Here is a 19,580-nt window from a genome sequence, read left to right as displayed (position 1 = left end):
AGACCTGCTCCAAGGTGCTGCTGGAACAGAACAGAGACAGACAGGGAGAGACCTGCTCCAAGGTGCTGCTGGGAACAGAACAGAAACAGACAGAGGAGAGACCTGCTCCAAGGTGCTGCTGGAACAGAACAGAGACAGACAGGGCAGAGACCTCTCCAAGTGCTTGCTGGGAAACAGAACAGAGACAGACAGGGGAGAGACCTGCCAAGTGCTGCTGGGAACAGAACAGAGACAGACAGGGGAGAGACCTGCCCAATGTGCTGCTGGAACAGAACAGAGACAGACAGGGCAGAGACCACTGCCCAAAGGTGCTGCTGGAACACGAACAGAGACAGACAGGGGAGAGACCTGCTCCAAGGTGCTGCTGGGAACAGACTGGACAGACAGGGGAGAGACCTGCTCCAATGTGCTGCTGGAACACAACAGAGACAGACATGGCAGAGACATGCTCCAAGGTGCTGCTGGGAACAGAACAGAGACAGACAGGGCAGAGACCCTGCTCCAAGGTGCTGCTGGGAACAGAACAGAGACAGACAGGGAGAGACCTGCTCCAAGGTGCTGCTGGGAACAGAACAGAGACAGACAGGGAGAGACCTGCTCCAAGGTGCTGCTGGAACAGAACAGAGACAGACAGGGAGAGACCTGCTCCAAGGTGCTGCTGGGAACAGAACAGAGAACAGACAGGGGAGAGACCTGCTCCAAGGGCTGCTGGGAACAGAACGAGACAGACAGGGAGAGACCTGCTCCAAGGTGCTGCTGGGAACAGAACAGAACAGACAGGGGAGAGACCTGCTCAAGGCTGCTGGAACAGAACAGACAACAGAGGAGAGACCTGCTCCAAGGTGCTGCTGGGAACAGAACAGAGACAGACAGGGAGAGACCTGCTCCAAGGTGCTGCGCTGGGAACAGAACAGAGACAGACAGGAGAGACCTGCTCCAAGGGCTGCTGGAACAGAACAGAGACAGACAGGGAGAGACCTGCTCCAAGTGCTGCTGGAACAGAACTGAGACAGACAGGGGAGAGACCTGCTCCAAGGTCTGCTGGAACAGAACAGAGACAGCAGGGAAGACCTGCTCCAAGGTGCTGCTGGAACAGAACAGAGACAGACAGGGAGAGACCTGCTCCAAGGTGCTGCTGGGAACAGAACTGAGACAGACGGGCAGAGACATGCTCCAAGTGCTGCTAGGAACAGAACAGAGACAGACAACTGTTGATTCAACTCTGGAGAAACATCTAGTTTTGCCCATGGTAAAGATTCGTCAGTGTCATGCTTTTCTTTCTCCAATTACTGGCTGAAAGTTTCCTAGCGGAGGGTGCCATTCAGCTCCTTGAGCCAGTCAATTCACCTGGTTGCTCTTCAGAACAGGAACTTCCTAGAAGTGCTTGCAACTGAAGCAACAAGAGCCACTGGGCCTCCAGTCTGATCAATGCTGCTGTTGACCCACACAGCTGACAGCATACAATGAACAACACACTCTGCCTAATGGCCCATGAGTCCTGTTACACATCAGTGAAGAAGGCGAGGCTCTTGGGCTAATGGTTCCTGCTGCCCTGACTGGAGCTCAACAGGGGGTGAGACAGACTGACAGGCTGGCTGCCTGTCTTGGTTTGAGCCCCAAGTGGCACCCCTAAGAACCAAAAGTAGTGTTACGTTTCCAATGGTGAATGAAGGAGTCAGGCGCAGAGAGCAGGGTAGCTTCGAGCAAGTGGATATACTTTAATATTCCAAAATAGAGATATAAACGAGACGGCTACGCCCACATAACAAAAGGGCGCGTCAACATCCAGTCCACAAATAAACAAGGACAAAATCCACACGAATACAAACACACACAAACAGAATAACAAGCCCGCACAAAAGCCAGCGGGCCTACTGCCCTTAAAAGCCTACCCACAAAACTAAACTCCAAAAACAGGTGCACCCAATCAGCCCAAACTAACAGAACAAAAGGAAAAGAATCGATGGCAGCAGTAGGCCGTGACGACGACCGCGAGCACCTCCCGCAGAGGAAAAGGCACCATCTTCGGCGGGATCGTGACAAGTAGTGCATTTTATGGAGAATAGCGTGCTATTTGGACACATCCTTGAGGAGGTTAAAACGTATATGAGTGGTGATTGAAAAATATTCTGTGGTTTTCTTAAAGCTGCAATATGTAACTTTTGGGCGACTTGACCAAATTCACATAGAAAATGGAGTTATGATATGTTCATTCTTGTTGAAAGCAAGTCTAAGAAGCGTTAGATCTGTTCTATGTGTGCTATTGCTATGCTTCCCGTTCTTATGTTTCCAATTGGCTCATTCATCTCCCCTCCTCTCCCTGTAACTATTCTCCAGGTCATTGCTGTAAATGAGAACCTGTTCTCAGTAAATTTACATTGTAAAATAAGGGTACAAAAAAATTTATGAAATAAAATAAAACATTTGTTTTTTTGCGTAAACTGAAATTAGGCGAACTATTAGAATTTTAGTGACCAGGAAATTGCGGAGCAATTTCTGCCTAGTGCATCTTTAACTAATGTTAGGCCTACATTTGGAGTCTACAGATTATATTTGTATCGCCCATACTGGCATCCAGAGAGGCCCCGCCCTCATTGAGCGAAAACAACAAAACATGTCACTCAAACGTCAGCTTGATTTTAATAGGCTTAGTACTTTTAGAGCGCGCCTATTCCCCACCCCTCTCATTTTAAGCTACATGGTCTGAAAATAATACCCTGAGAACAAGGCTTGACTTTAAACAGTTGCGCGGACACGTCGCTTTCACAGGACTTGCGGAGTTCAMATTGAGGGACAATCTATACTGAATATTGCTACTTGGGATTCTGGAGCAAAATGAGACGAAATCACAATTACAGCTGTTCGTCTGATAGCGAACTTGATGACAATATAGAAGTGGAGAAGGACAGTGGTGACGAAAATGTGTATGTTGAAAATTCCGTTATGAAGAATAGGAAATCTTTTTTTTAATGAGAAAATCTATTTATTTGTAATTCTGATATAAGCCTAGTGTGTATTWTTTTGTGGTAGGCTAATCTAAATCACGCATCTCTACACATTTTATCTCTTGAAAACCAGGCTATGCGTGACAGAAGCCTATCGTCACCAATATGTTATTGAAACTAAATGAAAATTACTTTGATTATTTCAGAAACTTTGACTCTCCGCATGACTTGAAGTCACCCCCGAAAACCACTCAAACTCAAGCCAGAAAACGACGCAGAGGAGTGAGTATTACATTTCACTTGCGTAATTACGCACCAAATATTGCCATTATTAAGGTTCACCATCACCTTGATATGCTGTCGGAGACCCCAAAAATCATATTATACCTCGCTCTCATCCACAGATTATTGAGAAACGGCGACGTGACCGAATCAACAACAGCCTGACTGATCTCAGAAGACTTGTGCCAAGTGCGTTTGAGAAGCAGGTAKGCTACAGTACAATTGWATATACCATACAGACCAATTGGATTCAGAGTATATTCATCTCAGTAGTCAACTTCCGCCTTTTCTACATCTTTGGTTAGGACTGTTATTTTACCAGTAACACAATCTAATCGAATGTTTGCCTTTTGTCACAGGGATCGTCAAAATTGGAAAAAGCAGAAATTTTGCAGATTACTGTGGATCATTTGAAGATGATCCATGCTGCCAGCGGACAAGGTGAGTCAATACCAAARCAATACAAAGATTTGATTTATGATGAAAGCCTGTAAAAAATATGTTGTGATAGGGAAACTTCTAGAAAAACTTCTGCATATTTGTAGGGAACTAGTAGTAGTTCCTGTTCCTGACCCTCTGCCTCCCTCTMCTGGTAGGGTATTTTGAAGCCCACGCCCGGGCCAAGGACTACCGCAGCCTGGGCTTCAGGGAGTGTCTGTCAGAGACGGCCCGTTACCTAAGCATCATGGAGGGCTGGAATAGTGTCGACCCACTCCGCGTACGCCTGGTCTCCCACCTCAACAACTACGCCTCTCAGAGAGACATCCACACTGTATTGACTGGACACCCTRGACAACTAGCCTGGGGCTCCGCTTTGAGGACTCCCTCCGCCCACCTGCAACACCCCCTCCTCTTACCACTCCCCCAGGGACGGACACTAGCCCCCCACAGTACCAGCAGCCCACCCTCCTCCTGCTCCATCTTCTCCTCCATGTCATCCCCCTGTTCTACTGATACCTCAGTGACCTCCAGACTCAGTGTGACGGCCCCCTCAGAGGCACTCAGGGTGCCCCCCAATGACAATCTACCCCTGGGGCTGGCTCTGCCAGTCTCAGCCTCCAAGCTCTCCCAACCACCACCCCTCCTCTCCTCCCTCTCCTCCCTGTCTGCCTTCTCCTTCAGTACTTTTCCCCTAGTGTCCCCGGCAGCCCTCAACTCAGCAGGCTCCTCCACAGCCCTGAGAAATCAGCCTTACAGGCCCTGGGGGACAGAGATCGGGGCCTTCTGAACTCTTGTGATCAGGACGGAATGCAACAGCTAAAATCCCCACCTCCCGCTAACCTGCCTCCCGCCAATCAGCCTCCCGCCAATCTGCCTCCCGCCAATCTGCCTCCCGCCAGTCTGCCTCCCGCCAACACTCCACAAACCCAGCAGGAGTACCTGGCTGTCTCATCTGTTTTTCCCCTCTGGCAATGAGGGGGATGGGGTGAGGCTAATGCCACCTCCCTTTGTCAGTACTGCTGTATAAAGGAACATAGATAACATAGTGTTCTATCCTATATGTTGTTATCATGAGTAATTAATGTTAAATGTTGTTGTGAGCCCAGGTAYGGCCTCCAAGGTAGRAAAGGACTGACTATTGTTTCATGACCACTAACTGATTTCATTTAGTTTATTATCAGAGTGCACTAAGAGAAGGATTTTGGGGTATTTGTAGGTCAAATACAATATTGTAAAAAATATAACTCCTGCATCTTTGAAAGAGAATTAAGACATCTGCAACATAGCATAAATAGAGTTACACATGAACTGGATCTGCTAACACTTTAGTTATGTCTATATGGGATTGTCGARCATGCTTTATATAGAAAGCAACATTGAAATGAAAAAACCTAGTTTTGTAATATTTTTGTACCAATAAACTGAGTTTGTAAGAAGATAGTTTTTTTGATCAATGCTCAGGATTCATGTGTTTTACCTACAGTATGAGTTGTTGTGGGGCTTAGAGTATGTTGTCCACTTCCYACATCACTTGATTTTGACACAAGATTTTGGTTCTGGGTTGACGAGATTAGGGTTGGTCGAGACACAGTCTCCAAACTTMTTTTAACGCCATTGTTGCCTCCATGAATGCCCAGGAAGTGATTAAAAGAAAATCCTTGAGGAACTCATCAATGCCCCTTGACCCCACTCATATGGWCTGGCCTGGTCTGACCCCACTAATATAGTCTGGTCTGGGCAGGAGACTATAGTAGGACCAAGACTGAGGTATAGATGGCAGCTGGATGACACATACTGAAGCCTGTAGACAACAGTAGATCACTTTTGACTAGGGCTCATGGGGTTCTGATCAAAAGTAGTGTACAGTAGGGAATAGGGTTCCATTTGGGACTCAATCACTCGATGTGCCCTTTAAGTTCCTGCTGTGGTAGTATGCAATTTATCCACTAGAGACCATTGGGTGGCAGTAGAAAACTAGTGATGGAGACTTGCTGCAGCCAAATCATTAGTGTAAGGTTTATAGCGTCCCAGCGGAAAAATAAAAACATAATATCTCCAAAACTGAAACTTTTCAGGAAATGAAAAAAGAGCCATATTCTACCATTTATGAACATACAATCACACAACTTCAAAAAGCTATTTTGAAATGTATTTTATTGGACCTGGAGTCATGAAGTGTTCAGCGTACATAAAGGAGAATCATGTTAATAGCAGTAACCATGCAGGTCCCTCAAGAGTTCTCTTCCCTCTCCTGTTCTTTACAATCTGTTACTCAGTCACACAAACTTTGTTGGATGAAAATATGGAGTTTTTCTGTGAAAAAATAAATAAAGACGTGGAATGTCGTTCAATATGGTGTTCATTGGCTCCATCTGCTGGCTCAATGGACCTCACTGCTTTACAAAAGAATAGAACAGAACAGAACATAACAGAATAGAATAGAATAGAATAGAATAGAAAAGAATAGAACAGAACAGAACAGAATAGAATAGAATAGAATAGAATAGAATAGAAAAGAATAGAAAAGAATAGAACAGAATAGAACAGAACAGAATAGAACAGAACAGAATAGAACAGAACAGAATAGAACAGAACAGAACAGAACAGAAAAGAATAGAAAAGAATAGAACAGAACAAAACAAAATAGAATAGAAAAGAATATAACAGAATTTAATAGAATTTGCAGGGTGGAGATAAAGTACCCCAGGATGAGTCATAATACCCATAAAAACTAGCGGTCAATCAAGGAAATGGTTCCAATAATTTCCCCACCATTAATTTTTCCCATAGGGGATTTTAGAAACACTTAAAACAAGAGTTGTGTTTGGTGTAACCCTGGCGTGATTTTTGATAACTGTGTAAATCTCTCTGGGACAAGGTGACTTTTATCAATACATTTGCCTGTATTTACCACCCCAAAAAATGAAATGCTAATTAGTGGCTAATGTGTCTATCATAAAGAACTACATATGCCATGATGATCTGGACGGGACTGCTGAAACGAAGCAAAGGTAAGAATCTCTGGATTAGCTATCTAATGTTAGCTAAATGTAGTAATGAATAGATGAATAAATTGGAAAATTGTATTTAAATTGACAAATCTGTGAACTGTCTTGTGCACATTTTAAATTGACACAATACCTGTTAGCAAAGAKGTCAGCTACAGATGACGTGCAGGATTTGTAGTCTTGCATGATACCGAGTCTAGGACCAAAAGATGAAGCTGGAGACTCATATCTCCTTCACTAGCTTTAAGCACCAGCTGTCAGAGCAGCTCACAGATCACTGCACCTGTACATAGCCCATCTGTAAATAGCCCACCCAAMTACCTCATCCCCATACCATTTATTCATTTATCTTGCTCCTTTGCACCCCAGTATCTCTACTTGCTCATTCATCTTCTGCACATCTACCATTCCAGTGTTTAATTGCTATATTGTAATTACTTCGCCACCATGGCCTATTTATTGCCTTACCTCCCTTATCCTACCTCATTTCCACATGCTGTATACATACTTTTTTTTACTGTATTATTGACTGTATGTTTGTTTATTCTATGTGTAACTGTGTTGTTGTATGTGTCGAACTGCTTTGCTTTATCTTGGCCAGGTCGCAGTTGCAAATGAGAACTTGTTCTCAACTAGTCTACCCGGTTAAATAAAGGTGAAATTAAAATTWAAATTWAAAAAAGGCTCCTCAACAGCTTCCACCCCCAAGCCATAAGACTGCTGAACAATTAATAAAATCGCCCGCCACCGGACAAATTACATTGACCCCCCCTTCCTTTTTGTACACTGCTACTACTCGCCTTTTATTATCTATGCATAGTCACTTCACCCCCACCTACAGTACATCTACAAATTACCTCAATTAACCTGTACCCCCGCACACTGACTCGGTACCGGTGCCCCCTGTATATAGCCTCGTTATTGTTATTCTTATTGTGTTACTTTGATTTATTACTTTTTATTTTAGTCTACTTGGTAAATATTTTCTTAACTCTTCTTGAACTGCACTGTTGGTTAAGGGCTTGTAAGTAAGCATTTCACGGTAAAGTCTACACTTGTTGTATTCGGTGCATGTGACAAATAAAGTTTGATTTGATTTGATGTCTAGTTTGATGCTAATTAGCATTTTAGAATCTGAGAGCAAATAGAGAAGAATAYATTGATAAAAGTCACCTTGTCCGAACTTGATTGACATGGTTATCAAAACATCACGCCAGGGTAAGTCTACACGATACACAGCCCTTTATTTTAAGTGTTTCTAAAATCCCCTATGGGAAAAATGAATGGTGGAAAAACATTTGGAACCATTTCCCTGTTTGACCTCCAAGTTTAATRGGTATTATGACACCTCCACCGTGGRGCTCCTCTGTCCAGTGTCTGTGTTCTTTGCCCATCTTAATMTTTTATTGGCCAGTCTGAGATATGGCTTTTTCTTTGCAACTCTGCCTAGAAGGCCAGCATCCCGGCCTCTTCACTGTTGACGTTGAGACTGGTGTTTTGCGGGTACTATTTAATGAAGCTGCCAGTTGAGGACTTGTGAGGCGTCTGTTTCTCAAACTAGACACTCTAATGTACTTGTCCTCTTCTCAGTTGTGCACCGGGGCCTCCCACTCCTCTTTCTATTCCAGTTAGAGCCAGTTCACGCTGTTCTGYGAAGGGAGTAGTACACAGCGTTGTACGAGATCTTCAGTTTCTTGGCAATTTCTCACATGGAATAGCCTTCATTTCTCAGAACAAGAATAGAATTTCAGAAGAAAGGTTTTTGTTTCTGGCCATTTTGATGATGCTCCAGACACTCAAATGATGATGCTCCAGACACTCAACTAGTCTAAAGAATGACAGTTTTATTGCTTCTTTAATCATCACAACAGTTTTGAGCTGTGCTAACATAATTGCAAAAGGGTTTTCTAATGATCAATTAGCCTTTTCAAATTATATACTTGGATTAGCTAACACAACATGCCATAGGAACACAGGAGTGATGGTTGCTGATAATGGGCCTCTGTACGCCTATGTAGATATTCCATAAAACTTCTGCCGTTTCCAGCTACAATAGTCATTTACAACGTTAACAATGTCTACACTGTATTTCTGATCAATTTTATGTTATTTTAATGTGCAAAAAAATTGCTTTTCTTTCACAAACAAGGACATTTCTAAGTGACCCCAAACTTTTGAAGGGTAGTGTATACATGTATATTAAAATAAATAAAAAAGTGAAAAGTATTTGTATTTATTTTATGTTTTTATGAATATCGCTAGCAATAATGGTATAAACTAAATGTGTATTACGTACCCACAGTAGAAAAGAGGAGAATATATTATTTTATAATTGTGTATGTTTTCTTTCTCCAATTCCTAATATTGAGCAAATCACACTTTCAAAGAGCGCCTGGAATAGGCTGCCATYGCTTCAAGAGCCGCTGGCTGCTGGTAGGCTTTCTTGACGTGTACATTCATTTTTGCCAACACATCCTTGTTGTCTTTAATCTCTGTTTTACCAGCTAAACAGCTGCTCTKAGCGAAAATGTTTTGGAGTTACCTTTCTAGCTAATTGGCTATGTTAGGATTTACACGTTCTCTTCCAATTAGGCTATCATGTGTTGAGGTCAAAACTATCTACCAAATCTATTCATTTGAAAATGTTGATTACTTCTCCTTGACATTGTCATTCACCTGATGATAAGACAAGATACAGTACGTGATGTTTTTAAATATATTTTTGCTAACATGTGATTGGSKTTCCTTGGTCTCCGGTTTGCCTGGCAGGGGGGTCTYTGGGTAAGAAAAGGTTGAAGACCCCTGCCAAAGACAGTGCAGTCTGTGCCCCTGCCCGAATATAATTTATWCCCCGCCCCTMATCSTCTCCGTTTCCATGGAAGCACCAGTTATAGCACTTGATTGGCTTGCATGGGTAAGCACGTGCTAGGGGAGGCTTCAAATATGACAACGGGCCCAGATGTATTATTGCAGAGTCGAAGCAGTGTGAGTTAACGTGGTTTGTGTAGCGATTAGCTAAAATTTACAACATGGTCGAGGCATTCATTGGAACTTGGAAGATGACTTCCAGCGAGAATTTTGATGAATATATGAAGGCAATAGGTAAAGTCTTACCTYTTAAAATAARGCTGTTTTTAATTAAAGACTATGTTGCATGTAGATCTAGAACCTTACAAAAGTTTGCTAGATAAATATCCGTTTGTTTCACAGGTGTGGGCTTTGCTACTCGGCAGATGGGGAATATGGCGAAGCCCAATTTGCTCTTCAGCATCGAAGACGGTGTAATATCAATGAAATCCCAGAGCACTTTCAAAACCACAGAGACCAAGTTTAAATTGAATGAAGAATTCGACGAGATGACTGCAGATGACAGGAAAACCAAGGTGGGTGCAGAATCCACACCATAGACATGCCGGTTGTCACAGTAGTGTGTTTTCCAATTGACTTTTCTATTTATTTTTTAAAACTTGATTGAGTTGTGCCCTCTTGACACTTATCTATTTCCAGACTCTGGTGACCTTTGAGAACGGAAAACTGGTGCAAAAACAGACATGGGACGGCAAGACTACCACGCTCGAGCGGGAGTTGCAAGATGGAAAATTGATTGCGGTAAGGTTTAATATCTTGATTGCTTTTCCCTTCTCTGCTTGGTTGGACATAAAATATGCCTTTTTGATACGCCTATTTTGGAATATGTCCATGCTTGATATTGCAATATTGTTCAATGTTGCATGTTATCATCATTATGCAATACACGTTGTCATCCATCTCTTGCAAATTGCGTTCTCCCGGGGTACCAGCAAGGATGGAACGCGTTTTTACGCACGGACGTGTTCAAAATGTCCTTTATAATTTTGGCTGGGAAACGGGGTTTGATAAGCACTTGCAGTCATGTGCAACACGCTACTTTTTTCAACTAAAGGATTAATCTGTCATCGAGAATGCTAATAAAACCAATGATTTACATAAACCCGGGATTACTGATTTTGGGGGGGAGGGGTGTAGTGGGGACAGTAACAGGTTCCTTAAAGTATTTTATAATGCACTATTTAGCTCACATAATGTAAAAGTGTCTGTCATAGAATAAATTAATATAGATTCCAACATATATTTTATGATTGAGTACTAAGGTGCCTGCATACATCGTTGTATAAAACCTGTTAACTTATCTATGCTCTATTCATTGCCCAACATTGTCAGTTCCCTTTTTATATTTGACGTTTTAACTCCTACCCTGTCACATTTAGCTTATCTGATGATGCCCTTCAGTTTATAGGAAGTTAACATGGTTTGGCTCATTCAGACTGCAGTTTTTAGTGGAACGACTAACTGACGCACTCAGGATGATTTGGTGGTTTGTTCATCACTGCGCACTGAATGTGTCATTACATTTTGAGTTTTAAGTTCTGACATGTGGTGTCATTGCATGACCTAAAGCATGTACTGCTCTTTTCCAGAAATGTGTAATGGATGACGTGGTGGCGCTAAGGACCTATGAGAAAGGTGTGATTCCAGATTGCTGAATTGAAGACCCAGCAAATCAAAAACATGCATATTATCTGTCCAATACCTACCATGTTAAATTCACTGACTACTCAATTGGTACCAAAATCCCATGAAGCTTTCAATAAAGTCAATTGTTCTCCTTTGTGAAAAGTGGTATTTCCTTCATTGCAATATGTAGGCCAGTTTGGAGGCTGAGGCCTATTCATTGAGCTTAATCCATGTGGCTTACAAACGGGCAAATCTCTGAAGGTCTATCCTGAGTACCTTGGTTGTAGGTGGTGCTAACATTACACACATTTCAGTATCAATTTTTCTCCAATAAATTAATGTTAGCTTGCTCTTGAGTGCGATACACTAAGTGTTCACTGCAAAATACATTGATTTCACAATGTACCTATTTTGAGGACTGGTGACCAAATAGAATGTCCAAAATTGACCTTTTGTCTACAATATTAAGCAAAAATTACATGACTGACTAGTGGGGGGAAATTATTTTTATTGTGCTATCACCATTCCTAAACCACTGAGGCACACMAAGTATTGCCACAATTGTCTGAGCAGTGGCATGGAAACTAAACCCTGGATGCCTTCATATTTGGCTTGCTGCTGCTAATTATATATTACTGAACTTTAAAACCTGTGAGCATTTCTTTGCCCATTTAGGACTGTTCTATGCTGTAAACTTTTCAGCMCCATWCAGGTGCTTCTGAATTTGATTACTGGGACAAGTGGTCTGCCCAGTGGTAGTGCTGCTGTTATGACTGCATCATTGCCGTTTGTTCCAAGTGTCTCTAGGAAAGGTCCTACTTGAAAGTTTCATCTCACTTGGATGTGTCCTAAATGGCACCCTGTTAGCTTTATAGTGCACTAGTTTTCACAAGCCTTAAGGGCCCTTGTCAACTTTGGTTCCATTTGGGATTAATAAATGCAAATGAACTTACAGTAGGACACTTGCTGAATCCATTCATCGTGGGTGGGAAATCACAAGCTTACCCAGGCTGGGTGCCAAAATTTAAAATTCTCAAACTACAAGTACAGGTGCCAAGTTGACTATTTAAAATAAAAAAAAATAAAAAAAATAAATCATTGGCTTACATTCTACATAGTACTTATTCTGGTTTGTCTGTTCTGTTGTAGGCCTACCTCTGGGATAAATTAGCCCTAACAGCTGACAGGTTAGTATGTAGACCCAAGACCAGAAATTGTGACATTTCAAGACAAAGTTAAGTTTGTCAGAGGTTTAGATGTGCCGGTGCTTCTATGGAATGGGGTGCTCATCTGGGTAGAGTCATGTAGTCCAAAAAGTAAAGGTTATGCCATCTCCCATAAGACTGACCAATATCGCCCTATTGTTTTGGGCTAACCACCAAATACAGAAATCTCCCAGAAAGATTAGTCCAAATGAGCTCATTGTCAACAGGTCCCAAAAATGTCACATCCAATAAGAATGCACAATGCTAGAGGGAGTACTGTCCAGCCCTCTTCATAGCCTTCCAGCACCCATTMGACATATGATGCCTGACGCCTTCTGCTGCGTACGTAACTAAGTGGGAATTTACCACATACGACTGGGGGAAAATCCATTTGAACGCCTTTCCAACTGGTAATTACTAGTGGGAAACTATCATCCTGAGCTCCCACTTCTCCCACATGCGGACCTCTGAAGTTAGATTATGGTTTACGTAGCTTGTTGGCCATTAGCCAATCAGCGTTCCTCAACAAGTTCAAAGCACGTGAATGCATCCAACTGGTATTTATGGCTTCACAACTGGTAACATCCCACCTCCCACTTGGTTACGAACACAGCATTAACAGTCTCTTGTTCATGAACGGAGTAAGTTTTGAGTATTAAAGTTGTAATACCACTGGATTAGCATTGCTGTTGCTGCCTAATGGAGCTAGACTGATAAATGAATGACAAGCACCTTTTTGTATCTGGCTCTGGGTTGAGATGCAATTGTAAACCTTAACCTTCTGCATCACAAATGTCCCCCTATTCCCTGCATAGTGCACTACTTTTGACCAGAGCCCAATGCACTATAAAGGGAATCGGGTGTCATTTGGGATGCAGACCTTGAGAGAAGACCAACTGTCTTTTGCTTCATGGTCAGATTTTTCACACATGATATCATGTGCTTTTTGAAACTAAGTGTTGATTTGTCATGATAGCGTCACTACAGTTGCAAGTTAGTTGGTTACACACACACACACACACACACACACACACACACACACACACACACACACTTGATAGTTCAGTCAACACATCTGGGAGTGTTTCTTGAAAACCAAGACCAACCTATTCCTCGAACATTGTGTTTGCCAAATGTATCAAGTATGCACATAACTATTGGATCAAAAAGCTCACACTGTCTTGCACATACTTTGAAACCAGCAGGGTTACAACTGAGGAGTAAATGTCATGGGGTCCCTTGGTATGCTGTTGTTAGTCAAACACAAAAGGACAATTTATATGGAATGTGATGTCCTAGGGTACGTCCCAAATGGCACCCTATTTACTATATAGTGTACTACTTGACCACAGCCCTATGGGCCCCTCTATGGGTCCTGGTCATAAGTGCACTATAACGGGAATAGGGTGCCATTTGAGGCAGACGTAGTATCAGAGTGGCTGGGGGTGTATGGGGAGGTCTAGAGGGGAGGCCAAATCCCAGTTTAAGGTCTACGTTGTGACCTCTCATCTGTAACAGGCTTATTGTTGTGGATGCAAAGACTTCATCCCAAATGGCAGCCAATTCCCTATATAGTGCACTACTTTTGACGAGGGCCCATAGGGGGGTCCATAGGGCTCTGGTCAAAAGAAATGCACTAAATAGGGAATAGGGTGCCATTTAGGACACAGACACAGACTTCCAGTCCAAGCAAGTGCACCTAATTCCTTTAATTAGGGCTTTCTGGGGCAGTAGGTTGGGGCCAAATTCTCCRAAAGATTTGGGGGTTTTAGTGAATGATTATGACCATGGGTGGTGCTCTTGCAGCCTGCTCCTGCAGCAATCTGTCCTGATTACTGAAAGCTGACCTAGCCAAGTTGAATAAAACCAAGGACACACACGCACATATATACGCACACACACACGCACGCACGCACACACACACACACATTTGCACACACTCCTCTGACATTTTTGTTACTCTTTCGCTCCATTTTCCCTTTTCTTCTCCTTACTATATCCCCTCTCCACCCCTACTTAACTTACCAGTCCCCTGTCCATCCTTACTCAACTTACCAGTCCCTTGTCCACCCCTACTCAACTTACCAGTCCCCTGTATCATGAGAACACATTCAGGGACTTTCTATTACGATCTGATCTGCCAAAGAACGACGGAACCCTGAGTGTCCGATTGTTCCGGCTGAATAACCACATTGTTGTTTAGGTTAAGCTTACTTAAGGCAGCTCTTTGAAAATGGCCTTGTGCCTCAGATTTTTCTTTMGACGCTGTGGTAGTGGCAGGGGTCCTTTGAACAGATTTATTTTATTTTGAGGCATCAAAGAACTGATTGGCAAGTTCTTGGAAATTACTTGGCTAAGGAATTCTGAGATGAAGGCTGTAATGTAATTTAACTTATTAACTGTTTGCCTGCTGTAAAACGTTAAGAAAAGCAGTAGTGGTGGAAATAGAGGGCATATCAGATGCATTCAATTTCACAATTCTCAAAGTGCAAAAAACACTGAGTGGCTAAATAGCCTACTATTGCTATATACAATATACAGACAGTGGGAGATTTGCAGGACAAGGTGGTGCACACTGCACCCCCAGTCATCCATTGAAGGTGTGAGATGTAAGTCATTTCAAGGATATACCAGACCTTAATGGAACAAAGATCTCCTCTCTTTCTCTGGTCATTCTTTGGCAATGATCTGAAAACAGGATAGGTGAAAATAATATAGTATAGTGATGGGTTTGGAACTAAAGACCATAGTCTAATTCATTGTGATTGGAGTGAAGAACAGTCAATAATACTATATRGTACAGAAGGCTAGTCAGTGTATTTCCAATGCTCTGCGTCTTTCACTATAAGGGTAGCAGTGCTGCGCCCTAGTGGTACATAGAAGTGCACGGTGTTAATTTCGGCCAGGCTGGGAATGGGATGACGAAACGATTTATTTTATGAAATGTTGCTGTGAGTGATTGTTTTATCATCGATATTGTTTACCTCTTTGAATACAGCTTACTCGCAAAATATTTGCAATTATTATCACAGTAATTATGTTTTTCCAGAAATCCTATATTTTCTTCACGGAAATGGAAACATCYTTCCGGATGTGACGTCGGCGTTAAACATGGCTGATTTGGAGAACACAAACAGACAAGTCGATAAGAAAAACATGTCTTTTAATATTAGAGAGAAGCTAGATATCGGCGAAAATACGCTGAAATTACGTCACCAAGACACTTCGGAAAGTGGAAAGGGCACTGTCGAAACACGTACAACCTCGGAGTACTGTGAAAAGTTGCAGGGGTGGATGTGGCAGTACTACACGGCATATGTGAACTGGCAAAGTTGGCTGGCAGTGTCTTCTCCGTATTTTGCACCGCAACCAGTGCAACCATTCACTGCACCCGTCTGGCCAGCGGATTTCCCTAATTTTGATGCCCAGAACTGGTACAATAATCCATTTGGACTCCCCTTGTCGACGTATCCAACCGCCATCCCCGCGGCTGGAATTCCGCCTGGGGAAACGGCTGGGAGTGGTGCTGTGTCCACTTCAGTACCAGCGCAACAACAACCACAACAGAACGGCAATGCACAACGGCCAGGTAGCTATCAGACACAGATGTTGTTATTATTGTATTTGGTTAATGTGTTTAATATGATAACGTTAGCTATATAGCTAAATAAGTGTTTGAGATAAAGCAACATGACAGGCCTGTTACAGTGATGAATTATGAAAATAGTGCCCTCTGTGGTCTGCTAAAGTTCAAACCATAAGCTCATCTGTTATAGGCCAGGGTTGCTAAAGACTCCCAACCTAGGCATATTAACATTTTTGAAACAAGGAATTTCCTCTTGAAGGACAATGACCATCATCAAAGAATGTGTTGGCGACGTCTGTGGCTCATTTGGTAGAGCATGGTGCTTGCAGCACCAGGGTTGTGGGTTTGATCCCCATGGGGGACCAGTACAGAAAATCAATATGAAAATGTTTTTACTCATGAAGATGCTCTGGATAAAAGCATCTGCTAAATCAGTGGTTCCCAAACTTTGGGTCGGCAACTTTGGTCACTCAAATATCACATGAATTCACATTAGACATGGCAAAGTGTATATAATTCCAAGAAAATGTSCTTTAAAACGGCAACATTTTCTTTGCACCACATGACAAAATGTGTAGAATTGCAGGAAATAAGCTTTAAACCTGCAAAATTCTCTCCACCAACAAGAGGGGTGTGAACAGTTTGTGTCATGAACATTGCTTGTGCCCACAGAAATAGACATGGCGTGTGCACGCACAGGGGTGGCCTGGGATGTTCCTCAACGCTGGAAGGGGGTTCCCGAATGGAAAGAGTTTGGTAACCCCTGGCGTCTGCTAAATGACTAAAATGTAAATGTGTTGTATGTGTTTGCAGGTCGAGAATACAGTATCCCCTCTCCTCTTCAAAGGTTCATGGCTGAAATGGTGGATTTCTTCATTCTGTTYTTCATCAAAGCAACTATTATTCTCAGCATYATGCATCTGAGTGGGATGAAGTGAGTTTAGTTTAATACAAATGTTTCTGTTCTTCTATTCCCTATAGTGCATTCCTTTAGACCAGAGCTCTATTGGGGCCCCCTCTATGGGCCCCCCCTCTATGGGCCCCCCATTGGCCCCAAAAAGTAGTGCACTACAGGGAATAGTATTTTATTTCAACATCCTAGAAATTGATATGTTTTGCACTCCATCGGTGATGGTAAAGATTAGTCCATGCCTACTGTGTATATAGTTATGATTGAAGAATCATTTTTTGCGTGCATAACTACTGTGTATATAGTTGATTGAAGAATAATTTGTAGCATGCATAACTTCTGTATATATTAATGAAGAATAATTTGTAGCATGCATAGCATACCTACTGTATATAGTCATGATTGAAGAATAATTTGTATTTTTCTTTCAGGGACATTTCCAAGTTTGCCATGCATTTCATTGTGGAGGAAATAGATGAAGACACGTCCATGGAAGAACTACAGAAGATGATGCTGGTCGCCCTGGTCTACCGGATACTAGTGTGTTTCTATGAGGTCAGGTGACAAATCAAACTGCTACTATGAACAGAAATTACATGGAATGTTTTTATTTTCTGCTTAAATGTCTCTGGGCTGTGAAATGACCCTTGATGTTCTTTGTCCTGAAGTTGCAGTGTGCTGATGTGTCCGTCTTTGTCCTGAAGTTGCAGTGTGATTTGTGTTTTAACTCTTTGATATGGATTCTGTGTATTTGATCATGTTTCTCCTCTCTGTCTGCAAATACAAGTTCCCTCTGTTGATAGTACGGTTTTTTTGATTGGTTGTCTCCTGTCAGATTGTGTGTATCTGGGGAGCAGGGGGCGCCACTCCGGGGAAGTTTCTCATTGGTCTCAGAGTGATCACTGTGATTCCTCTGTCCTGGTTCAACCCAACCGGGTCCTCGTGGTGCCTGCCACTAACGTCACTCTCTCTGCGTAAGTAGTGGATCACACCAACACCAACCCTCTCATCAATCCACGTGTTGTGAAATAATAAACCAGCTCATTTGGTTATTTTGACACTTGATTTTTGAAGTGGTGATGAGGTGAAACATGACAATCTGGCCATTAGATGAAGTCCCTTGATGTTCTGCTCTCATCGTTGTTGTTTTAATCATCTCCGTGACTTTCACACGTCTTGTTCCTGTGTCCCTCTTCAGATCGACAGTCCGAGCCTTGAACAAAAACTTCTCCATTGCCTTCTTGTTCCCAGCCTTCATCACGGTCTTCTTCTTCCAACACAACAGGACTGTGTATGACATGGTGGCTGGCACTATCGTTGTCAAGCGCACCGGAGCCAGATGACCATTCTGATTGGTTAAGGCCAAGCTAAAGCCTGGTGACCATTCTGATTGGTTAAGGCCAAGCTAAAGCCTGGCTGGGACCTGGCTACTATTTAATTTGAAGAGGTACATGTTGCTCTCAACCCTGCAGTACAGAGGAGGCTGGTGAGGGGAGGACGTYTCATAATAATRGCTGGAGTGGAGTGAATGGAATGGTATCAAACACATKGAAACCATMAATTCCGTTCCATCCATTACAGTGAGTCCGTCCTCCGRTTGAAAGTGACACCACTACTCCAGCACTAAGGCAGCCTAGTGTCACTAGGCTATGGGGAGACAACTGAACTGGGAACCACTCTGCAAAAACGATGAGGGGAGGCGAAAGCTCTGCATAAGCCTGAAGACAGAAAATACAGTATGACATCATCAGTATCTAGGTCCCTCTCACAGCTCTTCTATATGACGTCAGAGTTTCTAGAACCATCTCTTGTTTCTCAACTACTGTACTCTGGTTGTTTTTCAGAGGAGGAATACGTTCTACCTTTTTAGATTTGTGCAATGGTAGTATGCAAATTAGCACCCGATCAGTTAGGAAGCACTGAGGAATCAACTTTTTTCAGGAGAAGTTATTAAATKTATTAATTTAATTGCCTTTGGTTTTCAAAATTAATTAAATTAAAATGTAATATCTAGGATGAGGACGTGGAAGACGGGAGAATAGTTATTTAGTAGTTTTAGCCTATCAGCATATTGATGCAGTTTTATAATTTGGCTTATTTTAAGATATTGCTTGGTAACAATCCAACACTCCTAGAATCACAACAKGCTAATGGTTTGGTTGACATTGCCCTCGCGTCTCACTGCACTATGGGTAGATTATTGTCTAATCATTATCTGGTTACAACTAGACACTTCTTTGGTTGTCATCAGACTATAAAATAGCTTTATTTTGGATCTGTTAACATAACAGAACACCTGGGCTGATTCAGTATAAATTTTCACGTGTATTATCTCAATGCTCAAGAGGATATTTATTTAACCTTTAACCAGGGCAAGTCAGTTAAGAACAAATTCTTATTTACAATGACGGCCTACCCCGGCCAAGCCCTAACACGGGCGAAGCTGGGCCCATTGCGCGCGCGCCGCCCTATGGGACTCCCATTAACGTCCGGTTGTGATCGCAGCTGGAATCGACCAGGGTCTGTAGTGACACCTCCAGCACTGAGATGCAGTGCAATAGACCGCTGCGCCACTCAGGAGCCCCATATGACGTGTTTCAGTTGATTTACTATCTGATCTAACATGGAAAAACAATTTTGTTACTTAGGATGTATTTATGTTTGGAACTTCCGTCGTGTAATTGAATCGCTATCTAAATTATTCCTTAA

General features: G+C 42.6%; 2 protein-coding genes and 1 pseudogene across 2 annotated transcripts; all 3 read left to right on the top strand.

The window, feature by feature from the left end:
• The first annotated feature begins 2,702 nt into the window (after positions 1 to 2,702).
• Positions 2,703 to 5,104, top strand: LOC112078145 (hairy/enhancer-of-split related with YRPW motif protein 1). Its single transcript, XM_024144465.2, has 5 exons — positions 2,703 to 2,924; positions 3,152 to 3,227; positions 3,350 to 3,433; positions 3,587 to 3,668; positions 3,824 to 5,104. Exons 1-5 carry the CDS (start codon positions 2,836 to 2,838, stop codon positions 4,453 to 4,455), a joined length of 963 nt encoding a protein of 320 aa, XP_024000233.1. The 5' UTR covers positions 2,703 to 2,835; the 3' UTR covers positions 4,456 to 5,104.
• A 4,525-nt stretch (positions 5,105 to 9,629) lies between these two features.
• LOC112078144 (fatty acid-binding protein, adipocyte-like) lies at positions 9,630 to 11,324 on the top strand. Its single transcript, XM_024144464.2, has 4 exons — positions 9,630 to 9,778; positions 9,887 to 10,059; positions 10,184 to 10,285; positions 11,134 to 11,324. The coding sequence occupies exons 1-4, from the start codon at positions 9,706 to 9,708 to the stop codon at positions 11,197 to 11,199; spliced, it is 414 nt and encodes a 137-aa protein (XP_024000232.1). The 5' UTR covers positions 9,630 to 9,705; the 3' UTR covers positions 11,200 to 11,324.
• A 4,154-nt stretch (positions 11,325 to 15,478) lies between these two features.
• On the top strand, positions 15,479 to 19,340 carry LOC112078143 (protein FAM8A1-like; annotated as a pseudogene).
• Positions 19,341 to 19,580: the final 240 nt, after the last annotated feature.

The sequence above is a fragment of the Salvelinus sp. IW2-2015 genome, unplaced genomic scaffold (assembly GCF_002910315.2).
Source record: "Salvelinus sp. IW2-2015 unplaced genomic scaffold, ASM291031v2 Un_scaffold5310, whole genome shotgun sequence".
Classification (NCBI taxonomy): Eukaryota; Metazoa; Chordata; class Actinopteri; order Salmoniformes; family Salmonidae; genus Salvelinus; species Salvelinus sp. IW2-2015.
The sequence above is the reverse complement of the archived record's forward strand: the minus strand, read 5'-3'. Positions and strand labels throughout refer to the sequence as shown.

What these genes read in the sequence shown, in the direction of transcription:
- LOC112078144 (XM_024144464.2), top strand. Translation starts at nt 9,706, where the DNA reads ATGGTCGAGGCATTCATTGGAACTTGGAAGATGACTTCCAGCGAGAAT. An exon ending in TGAATATATGAAGGCAATAG is followed by an intron (nt 9,779 to 9,886) that starts GTAAAGTCTTAC and finishes TTTGTTTCACAG; the next exon opens with GTGTGGGCTTTGCTACTCGG. An exon ending in AAGATGGAAAATTGATTGCG is followed by an intron (nt 10,286 to 11,133) that starts GTAAGGTTTAAT and finishes GCTCTTTTCCAG; the next exon opens with AAATGTGTAATGGATGACGT.